Source organism: Arvicanthis niloticus, chromosome 14 (assembly GCF_011762505.2).
Source record: "Arvicanthis niloticus isolate mArvNil1 chromosome 14, mArvNil1.pat.X, whole genome shotgun sequence".
Classification (NCBI taxonomy): domain Eukaryota; kingdom Metazoa; phylum Chordata; class Mammalia; order Rodentia; family Muridae; genus Arvicanthis; species Arvicanthis niloticus.
In genome coordinates, this window is record NC_047671.1 from 62,470,891 (window position 1) to 62,487,279 (window position 16,389).

At 38.9% G+C, this 16,389-nt stretch overlaps 1 protein-coding gene and 1 pseudogene across 4 annotated transcripts in view; both read right to left on the minus strand.

Annotated features, from left to right (window-relative positions):
• Positions 1–16,389, minus strand: part of Galnt1 (polypeptide N-acetylgalactosaminyltransferase 1) — a 91,410-nt gene that overhangs the window by 13,037 nt on the left and 61,984 nt on the right. For all 4 annotated transcript variants that reach the window (XM_076912894.1, XM_034517838.2, XM_076912896.1 and 1 more), the window contains 5 exons: positions 10,434–10,641; positions 7,530–7,700; positions 5,656–5,773; positions 3,368–3,548; positions 2,306–2,445 (listed from right to left, as the gene is read on the minus strand). In XM_076912894.1, the coding sequence (XP_076769009.1) occupies positions 2,306–2,445; positions 3,368–3,548; positions 5,656–5,773; positions 7,530–7,700; positions 10,434–10,641 (818 nt within the window). The remainder of the gene's footprint in view (positions 1–2,305; positions 2,446–3,367; positions 3,549–5,655; positions 5,774–7,529; positions 7,701–10,433; positions 10,642–16,389) is intronic.
• On the minus strand, positions 12,925–15,383 carry LOC117719670 (growth hormone-inducible transmembrane protein pseudogene; annotated as a pseudogene).

Below are 16,389 nucleotides of genomic sequence, written 5' to 3' on the forward strand. Positions count from 1 at the left end.
TAGGTAACACAAGGTCAGTTTTACCAACTGGAGGGAAATTCTTTCAAGATCATCCGCAACAGCTGGTGGAAATAACAAGCACAGCAATGACTGTCACTGTCTGCATGCCCCAGTGCATGGAGAATGTATTTTTTTAGTTCGTGAGCAATCTGATCTCTAGGTCAACTGTTCAACCCTAGTGCAATAGTATAAAAGTGACCCAAGGCGGGCCAGGCAGTGGTGGCGCACGCCTTTAATCCCAGCACTTGGGAGGCAAAGGCAGGCAGATTTCTGAGTTCGAGGCTAGCCTGGTCTACAGAGTGAGTTCCAGGACAGTCAGAACTACACAGAGAAACCCTGTCTTGAAAAACCAAAAAAAAAAAAAAAAAAAAGAAAAAGAAAAAAAAAAGTGACCCAAGGCAGTAATAAAACACAGGCTTGGAAATAGGCTGGACTTACCCTAGACACAAGTGTCCCATCCCTGACACAGACAGTCAATATATGCCTATGCTCCTGAAAGAACCGTCCCTTTGCCCTCTCTGAAATCTTTCTGAGATTTTAACTTCCAAGAGTGTCTCAGAAGAAAATTATGCCAAATTCCAACCAAAGAAGTTTATTAGAGAGAGGAAGAAGAGAAAGAATGACCGACTATAGTATGACAAGGTAGAAGCTCTGTGTCTCCTGGAAAAGACAGACAGGTAGACAATAATGAGGGGCCAATGACCAGAAAACATTCGGTAAGTCCTATAAACATAATACTATCAAAGGAGACTCTTGAAGACAGCAACTTTTAAACTCATAAATAACTATTAAAAAAATGATCTTTACCCCACAGAAGAACAATAAAAACAAATTCCTTTAACATACTTTCATACATTTGTTCCTATAGTATTGTTATATGCACCTAAACTAATGCTAAATCTATACTAGGTTGTTGAAAATTACCACCTTGAACTAACAAATAGGATCTTGGGAAGTTAGAAGATTACTAGTGAAAGACAGTTCAAGTCTTTATAGTTTAACAGGCTCGAGTATTCTACTGTAACAAGGAGTAGTCCAATGTTTTTGTTTCAAAAATTTGGAATGGGGGTAGTCAAAGTACAAGTGGCAAAGTACTCATTACATAGTAACTCAGCGATGCATACAGGAGCTCTAGGGGGACCATGGAAACAAAGACATGACTAGCACTAAGAAGAAGTCAACAGATGAGAGTAAATTTGAATAAAAAAAAAAGTTCATTCTTGGGATAAAGGGAGGACAAGAGTTACTAAAGCTATATGGAAGATGGTTGGTTTTCTTCCAAGAGAAGAAATAACTCAGACTGGTAGGAGAATTCTAACTTAGAGACTGAACTTTTAAACAATGATTTTAAAAGACCCGCTGTCTGGTCTGTCTAAGAAAGACCAAACTGATTGTTTTGGGGAGGAGGGGTATCACTATTATATAGCTCAACCTCACAGAGATCCACCTGCCTCTGTCTCCCAGTGTCAATGAACGTGTTACTCACTACACTGGCTCCAATTTGATTCTTAAACACAGAACATAGGTCTGACTAGATGCTAATAAATAAATAACTGACATAAACAAAATGCAAGAAACTGTTTACTGTCAAGGTCACTATAACAGACAGCAACATCTTTTTCATATTAGATCCTTTAGTATAGGCATGCATTAGGATTAAAAAGTACAACTAATTTGCAAATTTGTCTTATTTATAACCATTAATAAGCCAATTATATCAAGAAAAATAATGCTGAATTCTAAGAGAAGCAACAAAGGGCATCACGAGACACAAACATGTTTTTCCCCATTTCCATGTTAAAACTGTGAAACTTAAAATTCCCAAAGGAAAATAAACATATACCCCAAATATATGTACAGAAAAGTGTTTCAAGCCTCCTCGTCAAGTTATCTTCACTCTGAAATTTCTCAGGTATTAGCTTTAGAAGGTGCAGGTTTCAAGTAAATGGTTTGGTTTGTTGAAATATGTACACTAATGACATTGCTACATTTAATTTTTAAAAATCTATTTATTTTAATTTATGTGTGCTTACCAGCATGCATATATGTATACCATGGATTTGCCTAGTACCCTCAGGAGCCAGAAAAGGACACTGGATCCACTGTAACTGGAGTTACAAGATTTCACCTTATGAAGCAAACTATTAGGTAACAAGACCTTACCTATACTCGAGGTTAAATACACTTGAATGACGAAGATACTTTAAGAATCTTAGAGGTTAGAAGTTTTAACTTCTTAAAGATATAACTATATAGAATATATATTTATATATATGTGTGTGTATACACATATACTTGTTTTTACCTCTCCCAATGAGAAATAGTGACGAGGAATTTGAGAATCAGGGTAAATATTTTCTAGGTACCAAGAGAAAGGTTTGCATTGTAGTTTATGTCTCAGACCAAGTCTTGATGATATATCTCCATAATCTACCTTTGTAACACCTGTTGAAAGAAATAATTGATTTATTAGAATTCTGTTTGGTAACACGTATCTGCTTATATGTTCAGTCTCATGAAGCAGCTAAATGGAAAACAGGGGGTTATTAGGTGATATATGAACTCCAGGTGGTATGCTATGGACCCACCTCATAGAGTAGAAAGCAAGGATAAAGCATGTATTTTAATTTTTTTCAAAGAAAAAAAAATCATGCGAGAATGCAAAACATACTAATATTACACAACAATAAGCTACATAGGAATCAAAAAACTTGAATGTCATTAGGGTAAAAAAATTTTCAATTAAGATCTATTTAGTGTAAATATTAAACAGTACAACTATTTCCAGTCAGCTTTCTCTCATATAACTCACTGAACTATGTTCACACCCATCTGAGTCTTGAAGTATTGTAACTGAACACCAAGGTAGAACAGTAATACTTTCAGACAGGCTTACTGCTGAAGAGGAGAAACCAGATAAACACAAAAGCCCAATTATTCTTGTAGAAAACCCTCTTGAAGAATGCTATGGGCTCTGTCCTCGCTTTATGACATGAGATGGTTTCATAAAAGCCCTATACAGCACCATGGAGGGCCTGCTTATAAAGGCAGCTCATAACATACTTCTGAGGTGGCACTGTTTTATGGGGCAGGGGATGTAGCTCAATTGGGAGTACTTCCTGCAACAATACAATCTTGGGCCAGTAAGACGACTCAGTTGATAAAGATTCTTGCTAACAAAACTTGAAGACCTGAGTTCAATCCCTAGCACCCATATGGTAGAAAAAGAGAGAATCATCTCCCACAAGTTAAATGCAGATTCAAACATGGGCTATGGCACAAGAGTCACCCCACTCAGATTAAAAAAATAGATAAACATACAAAAAGAAAAGTACACTCTTGTATGTATCATTCAATATGCACTAACCTGGAGAAATTATATAGAAGAAATTCTTGAATTCATCCATCCATACTTCTGCAAGCCGTCTGTTATTTTTATTGATAATCTGCCCTGTCCCTCCTGGAAATGTGTAAGGTGTAGCTTTCCGAAACACATGACCAACATGGGAACATGTCACTATTTCCAAAGTTCCTCCACACTGCCAAATCTGAAAAGAGCAAGACTCGGCTTAGTGACTACCTAGCAAAAGTTCCTGTAGTATTCGTGCAGTATTTTTCTTTTCAATGGAAGGGGCTTTGGCTTTTATTTTTAACCATGAATGGAAAAAGCTGTAGTTACTGGTAAATTTTCCCTAAGATGTCTCCAAATTACCAAATCTGAATTAAAGAGCAAAAGCAGACCTGTGTTGGAAATGTAGTTTAAAATTCAGAGCACAAGCCTGGCTTTGGTGGTCTATGCATTTAATACCAACATCCAGGAAGTACAGACAATGGATCTCCAGGAGTTAAGGCCAGTCTGATCTACTTAGAGAGTTCTAAGCCAGCCTATTACACAGTGAAACCATCTCAAAATAAAACAACGAAGTCAGGGCTCAGAGATTTTGCTCTGGTATATAGCTAATACTGCCCTACGATCAAGTGTTTTACAAAATTTTGGTCAAGATCAGATTAAAATACAGAATAGACAGGTTACAAACTAGACATAGAAGAGCAGCAAATCTCTAAATGCAGATGATGATGCCAGCATCACCAATTCAAACTGCTGCAACACAATCAGCTCTTGTCAGCAAGGACACACTATTTCAGGAAATGTGCAAGTATGTTTGACATGGCTTATAATTTATCACTACACTACACACACACCCATGATCATGGAGTACCCAAATCTTTTCTATTTCTGCCTCTCCAAACTTGTGCCCCTAACGACACATCACCCAGAACAGACACCGCCATGATTTCTACAACAACACAAAGACAGCATACATCCTACTCCATTTGTTCAATGAATGAACATACGGAACAAACAGAAAACCAAGAACTGACTTATATTCTTGATTCAATGAAATTGTTTCAAAATATATTTTTGTACCATAAAGAAAAATATCACATTTGCAATTAAAACTCACATTTTGAAAAAATGTTGCCTTTGTTAACTATTCAGCCTGTCTACCCTCAGGTTTTCCCAGAATTACACTGTTAGTTAGTACTGGAGCTAGATGGGAAGTCCCAGAAGCTGCCAAGCCTCTCCTTTACAAGCAGGCAGAGTCTTTGGGAGCAAGAGCTTCCTGCTTCCACCTACAGCACACTCAGTTTTGTCTCTACTGTAACACGCTGTTAGAAGCTATTAACAGCATACATTACCATCTAACATGCTCGTAGTAATGAATACGAAATGAAAGGTCAACTGGGTGAACTGACTGAGGAATAATTCCAGAATGCTTTACACTCTTCTTCTTTTTTGTGGTGTGTGTGTGTGTGTGTGTGAGTGATAGTCAGAGGTTAACACTATCTTTATAAATCACTCTCTATCTTATTTTTTTGGGACAGGATCTCTCATTGAAACTGGAGTTCACTGATTTAGCTATGGATTCCACTGTCTCCATGTCCACAGCACTAGGGAACTAGGATTACAGCATGTATTGATTGTCATGCCCAGCCTTTAAGAAAAATGAAGCAATTACTTTATCTGGTATGCACATATCAGGAAACAACCTGTAGGAGCCAGTTCTGTCCTTCTCCCATGCTGACTCAGACTGCAGAAAGACGCTACCCACTGAGCATCTCAGCACATCTATGTCCTGCTCGGTTTAAGGTAGGAGCTAGGAATCAAACTCAGATCTCCTTGTGTATATGGCAAGCACTTTACTGACTGAACCATCTCCGTAACTGTTGTCCCCTTTTATTGAACAATATAAAGCCAATAAGGTAGCCAGATTTGATCAGAGAACAATTTTCAAGTAGATAAGAAGTACATAATACAATAAAATTGTTTTTACAGTTACACATCAAAACAGCCTGTTTAAATTACAAATTGTTTCTATTTAGTTGCTGATGCCTGAATTACTTCCTTAAAATGACAGAAATTGAGAACTGAAGGATTATGCATAGGTTTAACAGCTAGATTATTAAAAATAACTGGATTACTTGCTGAAATTGGTTTTAACAAAATTTCCATAATATCATCAAACTTTTTATAGGCTGAAGGTTCTGGAGTCAGATTAAACTTACTAAATTTTAATTCTTATATAAACAACAAAAATAATGAATACATATTTGTGGTTAAGAAGATTTTATTTTGTGTCAAAGGGAACTTACCCTAAAGGAAATTTCTAGGTTTTCTCCTCCCCAAATATCCATTCCAGCATCATATGTTCCAATTTCCTGAAAGTAATCTCTGTCTATTGAAAAAAGGCCTCCGGCCATTGTAGGTGTTCTGAAATTCAATCATAATACTATGCCATTAATTTTAATAATTTAAAATTTATAATCAGTGTTTTTATAAAAGTACTATACTTCTACAGTTACTTATAACTACAGAACAATGCTTACTTACTCTTATCCTCTTCAGCAATGTTTATGCCCATGGGGCTTTCTGTGTCAGACATGATCTGTACCTGCCCATGCTCTGTTTAAGCCCTAAGTATGTTTCCTGTCCTAAACATCTTTCTTGATCCTTAGTAGTGATGGACTGTCTATCTCACAGTCCTTAAACTGAATATATTTCTCATAATCTCCATTTGACCAAATACTTGACTCCAAAATCTTAGCAAGTAAAAAGGTAGCTATTTTATTCAACTAGACTTGGGTTAGGGTTAAAAAGACAAGTTCTAAAGGGTGGCAAATACTGCAAAAATGGCAGGTTCAAACAGGATGAAAACCAAGAGACCCTTTCCTAGATTTACAAAAATCTTAAAGGAAAGGAGAGGATGCAGTGCAGAGCAACATCACCATTCTCCTTCTAAAGCGACTGCCATTCTGACCACCCGCGCTGACTACCTACGGCATGTCTACTGCAAAAGACAAGTCCAGGTGTGTACACGGTGGCATGGAGGTAGAAGCAGGTAGAATTACACAGAGGAATGATAATGAAGGAGGATTTAAATGAATTGGTATCAGTGGTTTCAGTTAACCATTGATTTCCATGAAGGATGAATGTGAAGGGAAAAATGTGACTCCAGCAGGAGGAAATGAAAGCTCTTGGCTCCAGAGATGAGGCTCCTAAGTTCAGAAGTCACTGACACACACACACTATTCCAGGCCCCTGTAGGGCAGCAGCATTGTCTCTACAGTGGAAGCTGTAATTTACACAGTTTTCAAATATCTAAGAGTCCTTGATTTAACACTGAATTGCACTAAGAGCTTCCTTGTCTGGTAAGAACTCAGGCTGGAAAAGAATATGAGTGAAAAAAAAAAAAAAATCTCTTTTACTTCTCCAGAATTACATTTGAATTTAAGGGAGAACAGTCCAGAGAAACTCAGAATAGGAGAAAGTGGTATTCTATTACTACAGAAGCTGCAGGTGGATGCACCTGGAATAAATACTAGGGTGTCTGTCTATGTAGTTAAGTCACAGGTCATGTCCTTACCCAGCATACTTTTTATGCCTTCCTGAATAAAGCCACATGTGATTAAGTATAGTAATAAAAAAATACGCATTAATGGAAATTCTGTTATACCCTGTTAATTCTAGTTATGTTTAGCATCTTTCTTGATCCTCAGTACTGACGGACTTTCTTAGACTCCTTAAATGTATTTCTCATTATCTCCATTTAGCATTGTAAAGACCAAGCTTTTCTAAGCTTTAACGTCAGTAAGTACCACTCAGACAGTACATGCTAGTAAAATGTTACAGCACAAGACACAACTCTGAGCTAGTATTTAACATAAGGACACAACTGATTGAGGAGTAGCTTGATTTAAATACAGACTAAACTTAGAAATCTGTAATGTTTTCATACAGAAAATAAAGAATATGTATGTTATCATCATTTATCATGTGTACTAGGAGTTTACAGAATGAAAAAACTGTAACTTTGTTAACTGGAGGGGAAAAAAATCTTTCTTGTGAAATACGATTCTTGACTGCCTACAAAGCATACAATTGCTTTGTTTCTCAAAGAACACCTTTAACCCATGATAAAGTGTCACAACTCTGCAATATACTATAAAGAAAATGTCTGACAAGTTACCTGACAGGAAGAGTCCGGTCACCTTTCCTTCTGTCCATTTCTCGTTGGGGAACAGGATACCAACGAAAATTGAGCTTCCAGTTGAATCCACCATAGGTCATGTCAGAGCCCGCCATGTACTCGAAAGTGTCATCGCTGATCACATCGATGATAGGACACACCACTGTTCTCCTGAGGTCACAAAAGCAAGTTTAAAATCTTCAACTGTTCCTACTTACTGTAACAGCTATACAACTAAACAATGGTAAAGTTTATTCATGCTATACCAAGCCAGCATCAAAAATCATTTGTTGACTGAGAACCTTCGGACTTTTTGCATTTCTTCTTTTACACACACTCTTTACTATCTGCCACATGGAAAATATTATAAACTATTTCAAAAATTAATTTTTAGTGATATACAATCCTTTTTAGGCAAAATTTTTCTTTATAAACAACTCTTATCATTTCTATTCTTCAGTTTTTTGTTAGTGGGGAAGTGAGTAGATACTCTACTTTCAGGAAAAATGTTCAGCATTGATGTTACTTAGTTAATGGCAACATTCATTACTGTTTTCTAGTCATGTTAATATAGTTATATACATATTTCTCCCTATAGCTTTACCATAATGCTATTAACTTTGAAGTTGATTTCTTATACTTTTAATTCAATTGTTTTTAAAAAACAATAGCTCAGGATATATATATATATATATATATATAATTTTGTTTGCTTGTTTGGTTTTTTTTTTTTTTGAGACAAGGTCTCTCTATGTAGTCCTGGTAGTCCAGAACTTACTATGTAGACTAGGCTAGACTCAAACTCAGAGATTCTCTTGCCTCTGTCTCCCGAGTTATGAGACTAAAGGTGTGTGCCATATAAAAATTATTATTTTAATTACTAGAGGGAACTTTTTTCCTTCTGGTTTATATTTCTCTGTTACAGACTGTGATCATACATTCATAAATTTTCCAGTTGGCTTGTTTTTAAAACTAAACACAATCACAAATGACAAGAGCTCTTTCGAAGAAAAAAAATGTCCCAAATATAGCCTTTAGTAGATATAGTTTATAGAATATGATATCATATCACATTTTATTGGCATTTAAAGAAATCTTTACTATGAGATTGTAAATAGCTCAGCGGGTAAACGAGTTTGATCACTGATGTTCAATCTTAGGATCTCCACGTAGAAAGAGAAAACCAACTCCAAACACTGTCTCTTGATCTCTCCATGAGCACCATGTCTCTTTTCTCATTATATGTCTTTGAGGCAGCAAGATAGCCCAACTGTTACAAGTGCCTGCTTCCAAACATATCAGTCCGAGTCTGATTACTGCACTCATGGTGGAAGGAGAAAAGCAATGCCTGCAAGTTGTCCTCTGGCCTTACAGACACACAGACACACAGACAGAGACACACAGACACATGCATTATTTGAAAACCAAAGCATGTCTTCATTTTTGTAAAAAATTAAAACTATTGTAGTCACATAAAAATAGTCCATTTTCCTACTTTTTCTATATCCTGCTTGAACATCGTGGAAGCAGTCACCCTCTTCCACACCAAAGGTGAAACAGCGAGGTTTCCTCTCATGTTTGCGGTCCAGTTCTCACTCTCACTGGGTACAGATTTCCGCACCTCAGCTTTACTTGGGTATTTGCTATAAGATCATAGCATGCCTCACCATGAGTTGGGCCTAGGCTTTGCTCCTGTTACTCTCAACTTGTCTATTTATCAAGGGAGAAACAGTACCCAGAATTCATTACAGAAGCCACAAATAACAGCTGCTCTGAGTGAATAAACAGCTTGTTTGTTCTCACTTTGTGATGCATACATTTTCCCTTTATGACAACTCAGTAGTACATTAAAAAAATGTTTCTGTATTTATCCAGCACTTTGTCCACTGGAAACTACTTGGGATATATATAGTCTACTACACAGCCACAACTATAAATGATTTTTGTTGTTTTAGTCAACTTTCTCCTAGGCATCACATACTGCCTTCTCAGAGTAGGTCCATGTTTCTAAAGTTGGTCATCTTTATGTAAGTATTTCCTTAAACAAACCACCTTTTACTTATAAAAAAATATTTAGAGAGAGATTCTATTCTTTTGATTCTTCATGGCAGTGGTGTTTTTCTTAAACGGTTGGGTATCCTCTGATCCAATGCTGGTTTGTTTTGTGTCTCTGAGAACAGATAGCTGTATGCCACCATTTGTTAACAAACAGAATAAATGAGTGGCCTTAACCTCTCTATTCTCCACTGGGTTAAGAAAAGTCTACTCTATAAATCTAAACTTGCCACAGCTAACAGAAATTCAACTAATACAGGTCAAGCAGACTGACGTTACTTCTTTCCTGATCCTTAGAAACCAAGATAGAATCAGATAATTCTTTGCAATGTGTGTACCACGAAAGCTGACAGCCACAGACACAACTGCAGCAATGCTCACTCTATATTAATAGCATTACAGAGGCATTCCATACACGACTGAGCAGTACACGGTACAATGTGCCTCTCTTCAGCCTTGTGCTACAAGATGAGAGCTATAGTCCCTGTGAAGATGTCAACAAAGATGAGATAATCTGCCTGCCCCAGTAGTCTCCTTTGAAAGCAGTGATAGGCAAACTTTCCCTAAGTTCACTGTCTACTTGTTCTGGACCTATTTGGTCAACAGAGCACAGATTATTCAACAACATGGTACCTAATTCATCTCCATTAGGACAGTTTTCAAATGTGTTAACTGCCAGACTTTAAGAAGGTGGCCTTGTCAGCATTGTTTGGAGCACTCTTAAGAGGCATTTTAAAGGCAATTTGAAAGGATGATATTTTTGTGCTTATTTAAAAACAAAAATTTGCAATGTTCCACAAATTTTAAGATAAAAGTACTAAGATGGAATTCACAAATCCAGAAAATTACCTGTCATGTTTGATCCGGGCCAACAGAGGCTCCAGCCACCCTGCTGTACACTCACAGTGAGCATCTAAGAAGGTGATCACTTGGCCTTTGGACACAGCAGCTCCTTTTAATCTAGCTCTGATCAACCCAGAACGTTGTTCCATTCGAATTACATGAACTGGCACTTTAAGTTTTTTCACATAACTCTCTAGAGGTCTTTTCAAAAAGTCTGAAAATATAAGAAAACAAATGAATTACATGAACTGGCATTACCCAAATATAAGGCAATTTTGATTTGCAGCATTCCTTCAACATATACATACTGACAGAGCACTAGGTGAGGCTCCTTGTCCCATCAACACCACTTCCTAAAAAAAACCTAACTTCATGAACTAGCTGCCTCTGTCTTGCCACCCGAGCACGAAGATACTGTCTATGGCTCACGTATCGCCCAGGACAGGCACATCACCACGTGTCATCTACCAGGACAGGCACAGCACCACGCATCATCAGGACAGGCACATCACCACACATGACATCTATCAGGACAGGTACAGCACCACATGTCATCTACCAGGACAGGCACAGCACCACGTGTCATCTACCAGGACAGGCACAGCACCGTGCATCATCTACCAGGACAGGCACAGCACCACGTGTCATCTACCAGGACAGGCACAGCACCGTGCATCATCTACCAGGACAGGCACAGCACCACGTGTCATCTACCAGGACAGGCACAGCACCACACGTCATCTACCAGGACAGGCACATTACCACACGTCATCTACCAGGACAGGCACAGCACCACACGTCATCTACCAGGACAGGCACAGCACCACACGTCATCTACCAGGACAGGCACAGCAACACGTGTCATCTATCAGGACAGGCACAGCACCACGTGTCATCTATCAGGACAGGCACAGCACCACGCATCATCTACCAGGACAGGCACATCACCACGTGTCATCTACCAGGACAGGCACAGCACCGTGCATCATCTACCAGGACAGGCACAGCACCACGCATCATCTACCAGGACAGGCACATCACCACGCATCATCTACCAGGACAGGCACAGCACCACGTGTCATCTACCAGGACAGGCACAGCACCACGCATCATCTACCAGGACAGGCACAGCACCACGTGTCATCTACCAGGACAGGCACAGCACCACGTGTCATCTATCAGGACAGGCACAGCACCACGCATCATCTACCAGGACAGGCACATCACCACGTGTCATCTACCAGGACAGGCACAGCACCGTGCATCATCTACCAGGACAGGCACAGCACCACGCATCATCTACCAGGACAGGCACATCACCACGCATCATCTACCAGGACAGGCACAGCACCACGTGTCATCTACCAGGACAGGCACAGCACCACGCATCATCTACCAGGACAGGCACAGCACCACGTGTCATCTACCAGGACAGGCACAGCACCACGTGTCATCTACCAGGACAGGCACAGCACCACGTGTCATCTACCAGGACAGGCACAGCACCACGTGTCATCTATCAGGCTTCACAATTCTCTTCCTAGTCATGCTAAAACTCTGTAACACAAGCAAAGAGGCTGAGCCAGGCATGGCAGTGCACACTTGTAATCCCAATATCTGGAATTCGGGAGCAGCAGGATTTTGGGTTTAAGGCCAGTGTAAGCTACACAGGAGTTTTTTTTTGTTTTTGTTTTGTTTTGTTTTGGCTGAAACTTTTATTTCAGAAATAAGTATTCAGTGTACTTTAAAGTGATCAAAAGTTATTTATGGATTACTGTAATAAATACTTCTTAAAAATAGTCATTCTGCAAATACACATACAGACTTCAATGAAGAGCCCCTTGCTGCAAACAATGATCTGTATCAAAATCTTAAGAGAAACCAATCCTAATCTTAGCATAAGCCAGAGGCTTTCTGACAGCTGTCAGAGCTGTGATGAGAAAAGCATGCTTTCAATTAGACACTGAGAAAATACCCAGAAACCAAAACACAAACAAAAAAACAAACCCTGGCCAACTACAAATATACCATATATTTGAAAGCAAATGAATGTTGAGCTGTGGAGTATATTAAACTGAGCATAGCTGGTAAGTTTTTTGTTGTTGATGTTTGTTTGTTTTAGAGACAGTCCCTTGGCTGTCCTGGAACTCACTTTGTATACCAGGCTTGCCTTGAATTTCCAGATCTGCTTGCCTCTGCCTTAAAAATGCTGGGATTAAAGACACATGCACCACCACCAACCAGCTTGTTGTAAAAGACTTCACAGTAAATACACACAATTCCAGCAGTGATTCTCTGTGTGGTTAACACTCTGGATCTTCCTGACACTGAGTAGTCAACCTGAGGTCATTAACAGCACAGAAGAAACACTTGTGTCTTCGTTAATACCACATACGGTGGTCCCTTGTTCCACATCTCTGATGTCTTTTGTTGGCTCACCAATCAGTGTTGTCCTAAGCATTCAAATGACTGTGATTTTTATCTCTGATCTCTATATGAAAACTTATCACTCATGATGTCACTTCAATATTATGCAGCCTCCCACAAAGTTAAGACACACAAATGTGCTAAATTTTACTTCTCCAATAAATAAAACAACACTTGAAATCTTCTAACAAATCTTTGTTCACACATTTATTGAAGCATTTTTAAAGTATGACAGCATGACAGATGAAAATGTATGTGCTTATTTGGAAGACATCTATTGCATTTATTCTCTATAAGAAAAGGCTGGCCTGAAGGGTCACATTACAGAACATTTTAAACATAGTAACCGGTTATCTTCTAAATCAAGGAATTCTGATGGTGCAAACTGTAATGACTATCTGCTCCTATTACACAAGCAAGACATCAGTGAGCAGAGACACAAGTAGTCACTTCATTTCTTTCTGTTGCTTCCAGTTGCTAGCATAGTTGCAACTCACATAAATATGTTTAATGTATCCATGTAGACTGTCAACATCGAGTTGATGGGATCATACTTCTGAGCTCCATACATGGGTGTTATTTCTGCATGTTTGATTACTTTCTGAGTATCATACAGAAGGAACATGCTGAAAAGAACTAATCCACCATACATTGCCACTGAGTACAGAGTGGCACCAGCCATGAAGGTAGGGGGAAGAAACACAGACCCCAGTGAAGACACAAAGACAAGACCCAGGCTCACTTCCAGGGGTGCTCCCATGTTCAGAAACTTCTCACTAGGTGCGCACATGGCCACAGTAGAGAGGCCTCCCACAATACCTGCAGTGTACCACGCGGCTCTCAGGAGAAGAGGCCCTCCTAAGAGCATCAGAGGAGCCAGGACTGCACCCATCACACCAGAATGCAGCATCCAAGCCAGATGCTTTGGGCCTGGGCTCTGCTCATATGATATTGCCTGTACTAGCATTCCAGCTCCGATCATGGCGGCAAAGATTGCACCAATTGTCACCCAAGAGCCTGTCATCATAAAGTTCATGAGAGCATGAGGCAGACAAAGCTGTTAAACCAACACTTCCTACTAAGTACATGTAAGTAGAATGAATTCTATCCTTCACATACTGAGGCCTTTTCGATAGCTCCAATCTCATTAGACATTCCCAAGCCATAGTAGCACAGCGATCCAAGACCAACAGCTGCTGCTCCAACAACAAACCACCTTCCCATCTGATCAATTTTAAAGATTTTTTCCATTGATGGTTCCAAGGCTGCCTCTTTCAGTTCTTGGCCAGTTTTCCCATGGTAGGTCCTAATTCTTGTCTTGGTAGCATATTCCCTGCTGGGTGTTAAGAGCCATTGGTTCTTTGTGATGGAATTCTTCACAAGTGGAGAGGTCTTGGTGATAAAAGTAGGTTGGAAAACCCTGGAAGGCAGTGTCCAGAGACACACAAGCCTTGCAGCCAACATGGTGGGTTATACACCGGTTTACTAAGCAGATCTGAAATGCTCAGCTCTGGTCACCTCTACCACGGGGCTCCCTTCCCAGGCCACCCAAACTGAGAGCTTGCGACCTCCCTCTGCCTGCTCCTCGGCAACCGCATGACTCCTGCTACACAGGAGTTTTAAGTTTCTGTCTCAAAAATTAAAATGCCAACCCCCACCCCCCACTCACACAAACACACACATGTATGTATGCACATAAAAGAAAAAAGAATATTCAATCTAGAGAACAGAGAAAAGAAATACTGTATGCCACAACTATTAGTTTTTAAAATTGTGAGATTTCTTCTAAGACAAAAATGTGTCTCACTGATCACCATAGTTTCTGACTATAGACTTAGCAGGAGGCAGAAAGTAAAAATCTCCTAAGAGAAATGGCAGACAGGAACTGAAAGGTAAAGAAAGACCCTTGTCAGACAAGTATGAATTACAAACTATTGATGGTGTTGGGACCATGTCTTTCTAACTAATGTGAGTTATTAGATATGTATAATTTACCTAGGCATAACAGGGTCCCAGACCTTAGTATGCCCACAGATATTAGTTAGCACAACTGACTCCATGATAGAAGTGTTGTAAAACTCAACCTCATTTCACAGAAATCATGGTGTGTAATTAAGAGGTTAGTTAAATTCTGAAAGCAGGGATCCAAAGTGTTCCCCATTAGATCAGGTAGAAAGGACAAATGGAAGCAAAATGATTCAGTCTGGGAAGACACTAGTAAAATCACCAGAAATCTGAAACCCTCCATAAGGACAGGGTGGTACCAGATTACTAATCTTTTTCTGATTAACTTATTTCCTAGTATTTGTGCTAAAAATAATGTTTCAAAAATAGTACTATGATTTCATGAACTAAGTTATAAAGTCAGAAGAATATAACCAGATTCTGAGTAAAATGGTGTGAACAATGCCAATCTGAGAAAAACAATTTTTGTGTTGGCAATAAGTAGGTTTGCGACTCTTCTGCATAATGTTAAACTTGTTTAATCTTCACAATTATCTGTACTGTTGTGTTGTTACACATACTTTAGAAATGAATATCTAGCTCAGAATAGTAAATAAATTTGATCAAGGTGACGTCTGTTATGGCCCAGGCTTGCCTAACTTCAAACCCATCATTTAACACTGACCAGAGCACCATACAAGTACTGGCCAGGCATAGTGGGGATACCTGTACTCCTGGAACTTCGGAGATGGGGCAGAGGAATAAGGATCTTAAGTTTGAGGCCAGACTGGCCTGAGCTTTTTAGCAGGTCTCTATCTCAAGAAGCAAACAAAACTAACAATGAACACAACAAGCAAATAGAATATAATGAAAGGGATTACAGGAAATGTGGAACACTTAATCAGTACAAATATGGATTAGCATTTAGTCTACAAGTCTAAACCTGAACAGAATCACCTGTGGTGATTTTAGGCATGCTCATTGGGCATGCTCTAATATCTTAAATCGATCAAAGCTGATTTTGTAATAAACAATGTCTCCCAAAAGGTTTTTCCAAAATAGTTTTTAAAATAAGCCTTAAAAACCAAGGCAATCTAATCCTAAAGTCCTACATCTCTGAAAGTTATTAATACTATCTTGTCTATCAACAACAAGTTTTTAATGCATGATTCTGTAGCACTATAACAAATTCCCTTGGCATTTCTGACATCTTTGTGACTTTTACACAACTGACACTAAGAAATGTGTATCTTAAGTTCATACATAATTTTCTAAGAATTGAGTTCTTGGAAGGTAACTGGTGAGTAGAAGCCCCTCCTCCTCAGATATTCTGCCTTCTGCTGTCCTGTAAATGGACCCTAGGCCTCCCTGCCACACAGTATGAAGCTGTCAGTCTTGTCACTTGCTGGTACTGCTGAAACTTGTCTTGTACATTAGTACACACTAATATTTTACAGTACTTTAATTGTTTATAATTTCTGACTTCAAAAAGTTTTTGAGAAAAGGTAGATTTACCTCATATTTTTGTGTTTCCATTGGCAGTATTCTAAGCACTCACAAAAAGTGCTCTAAGATTAAACTAGAAATACAC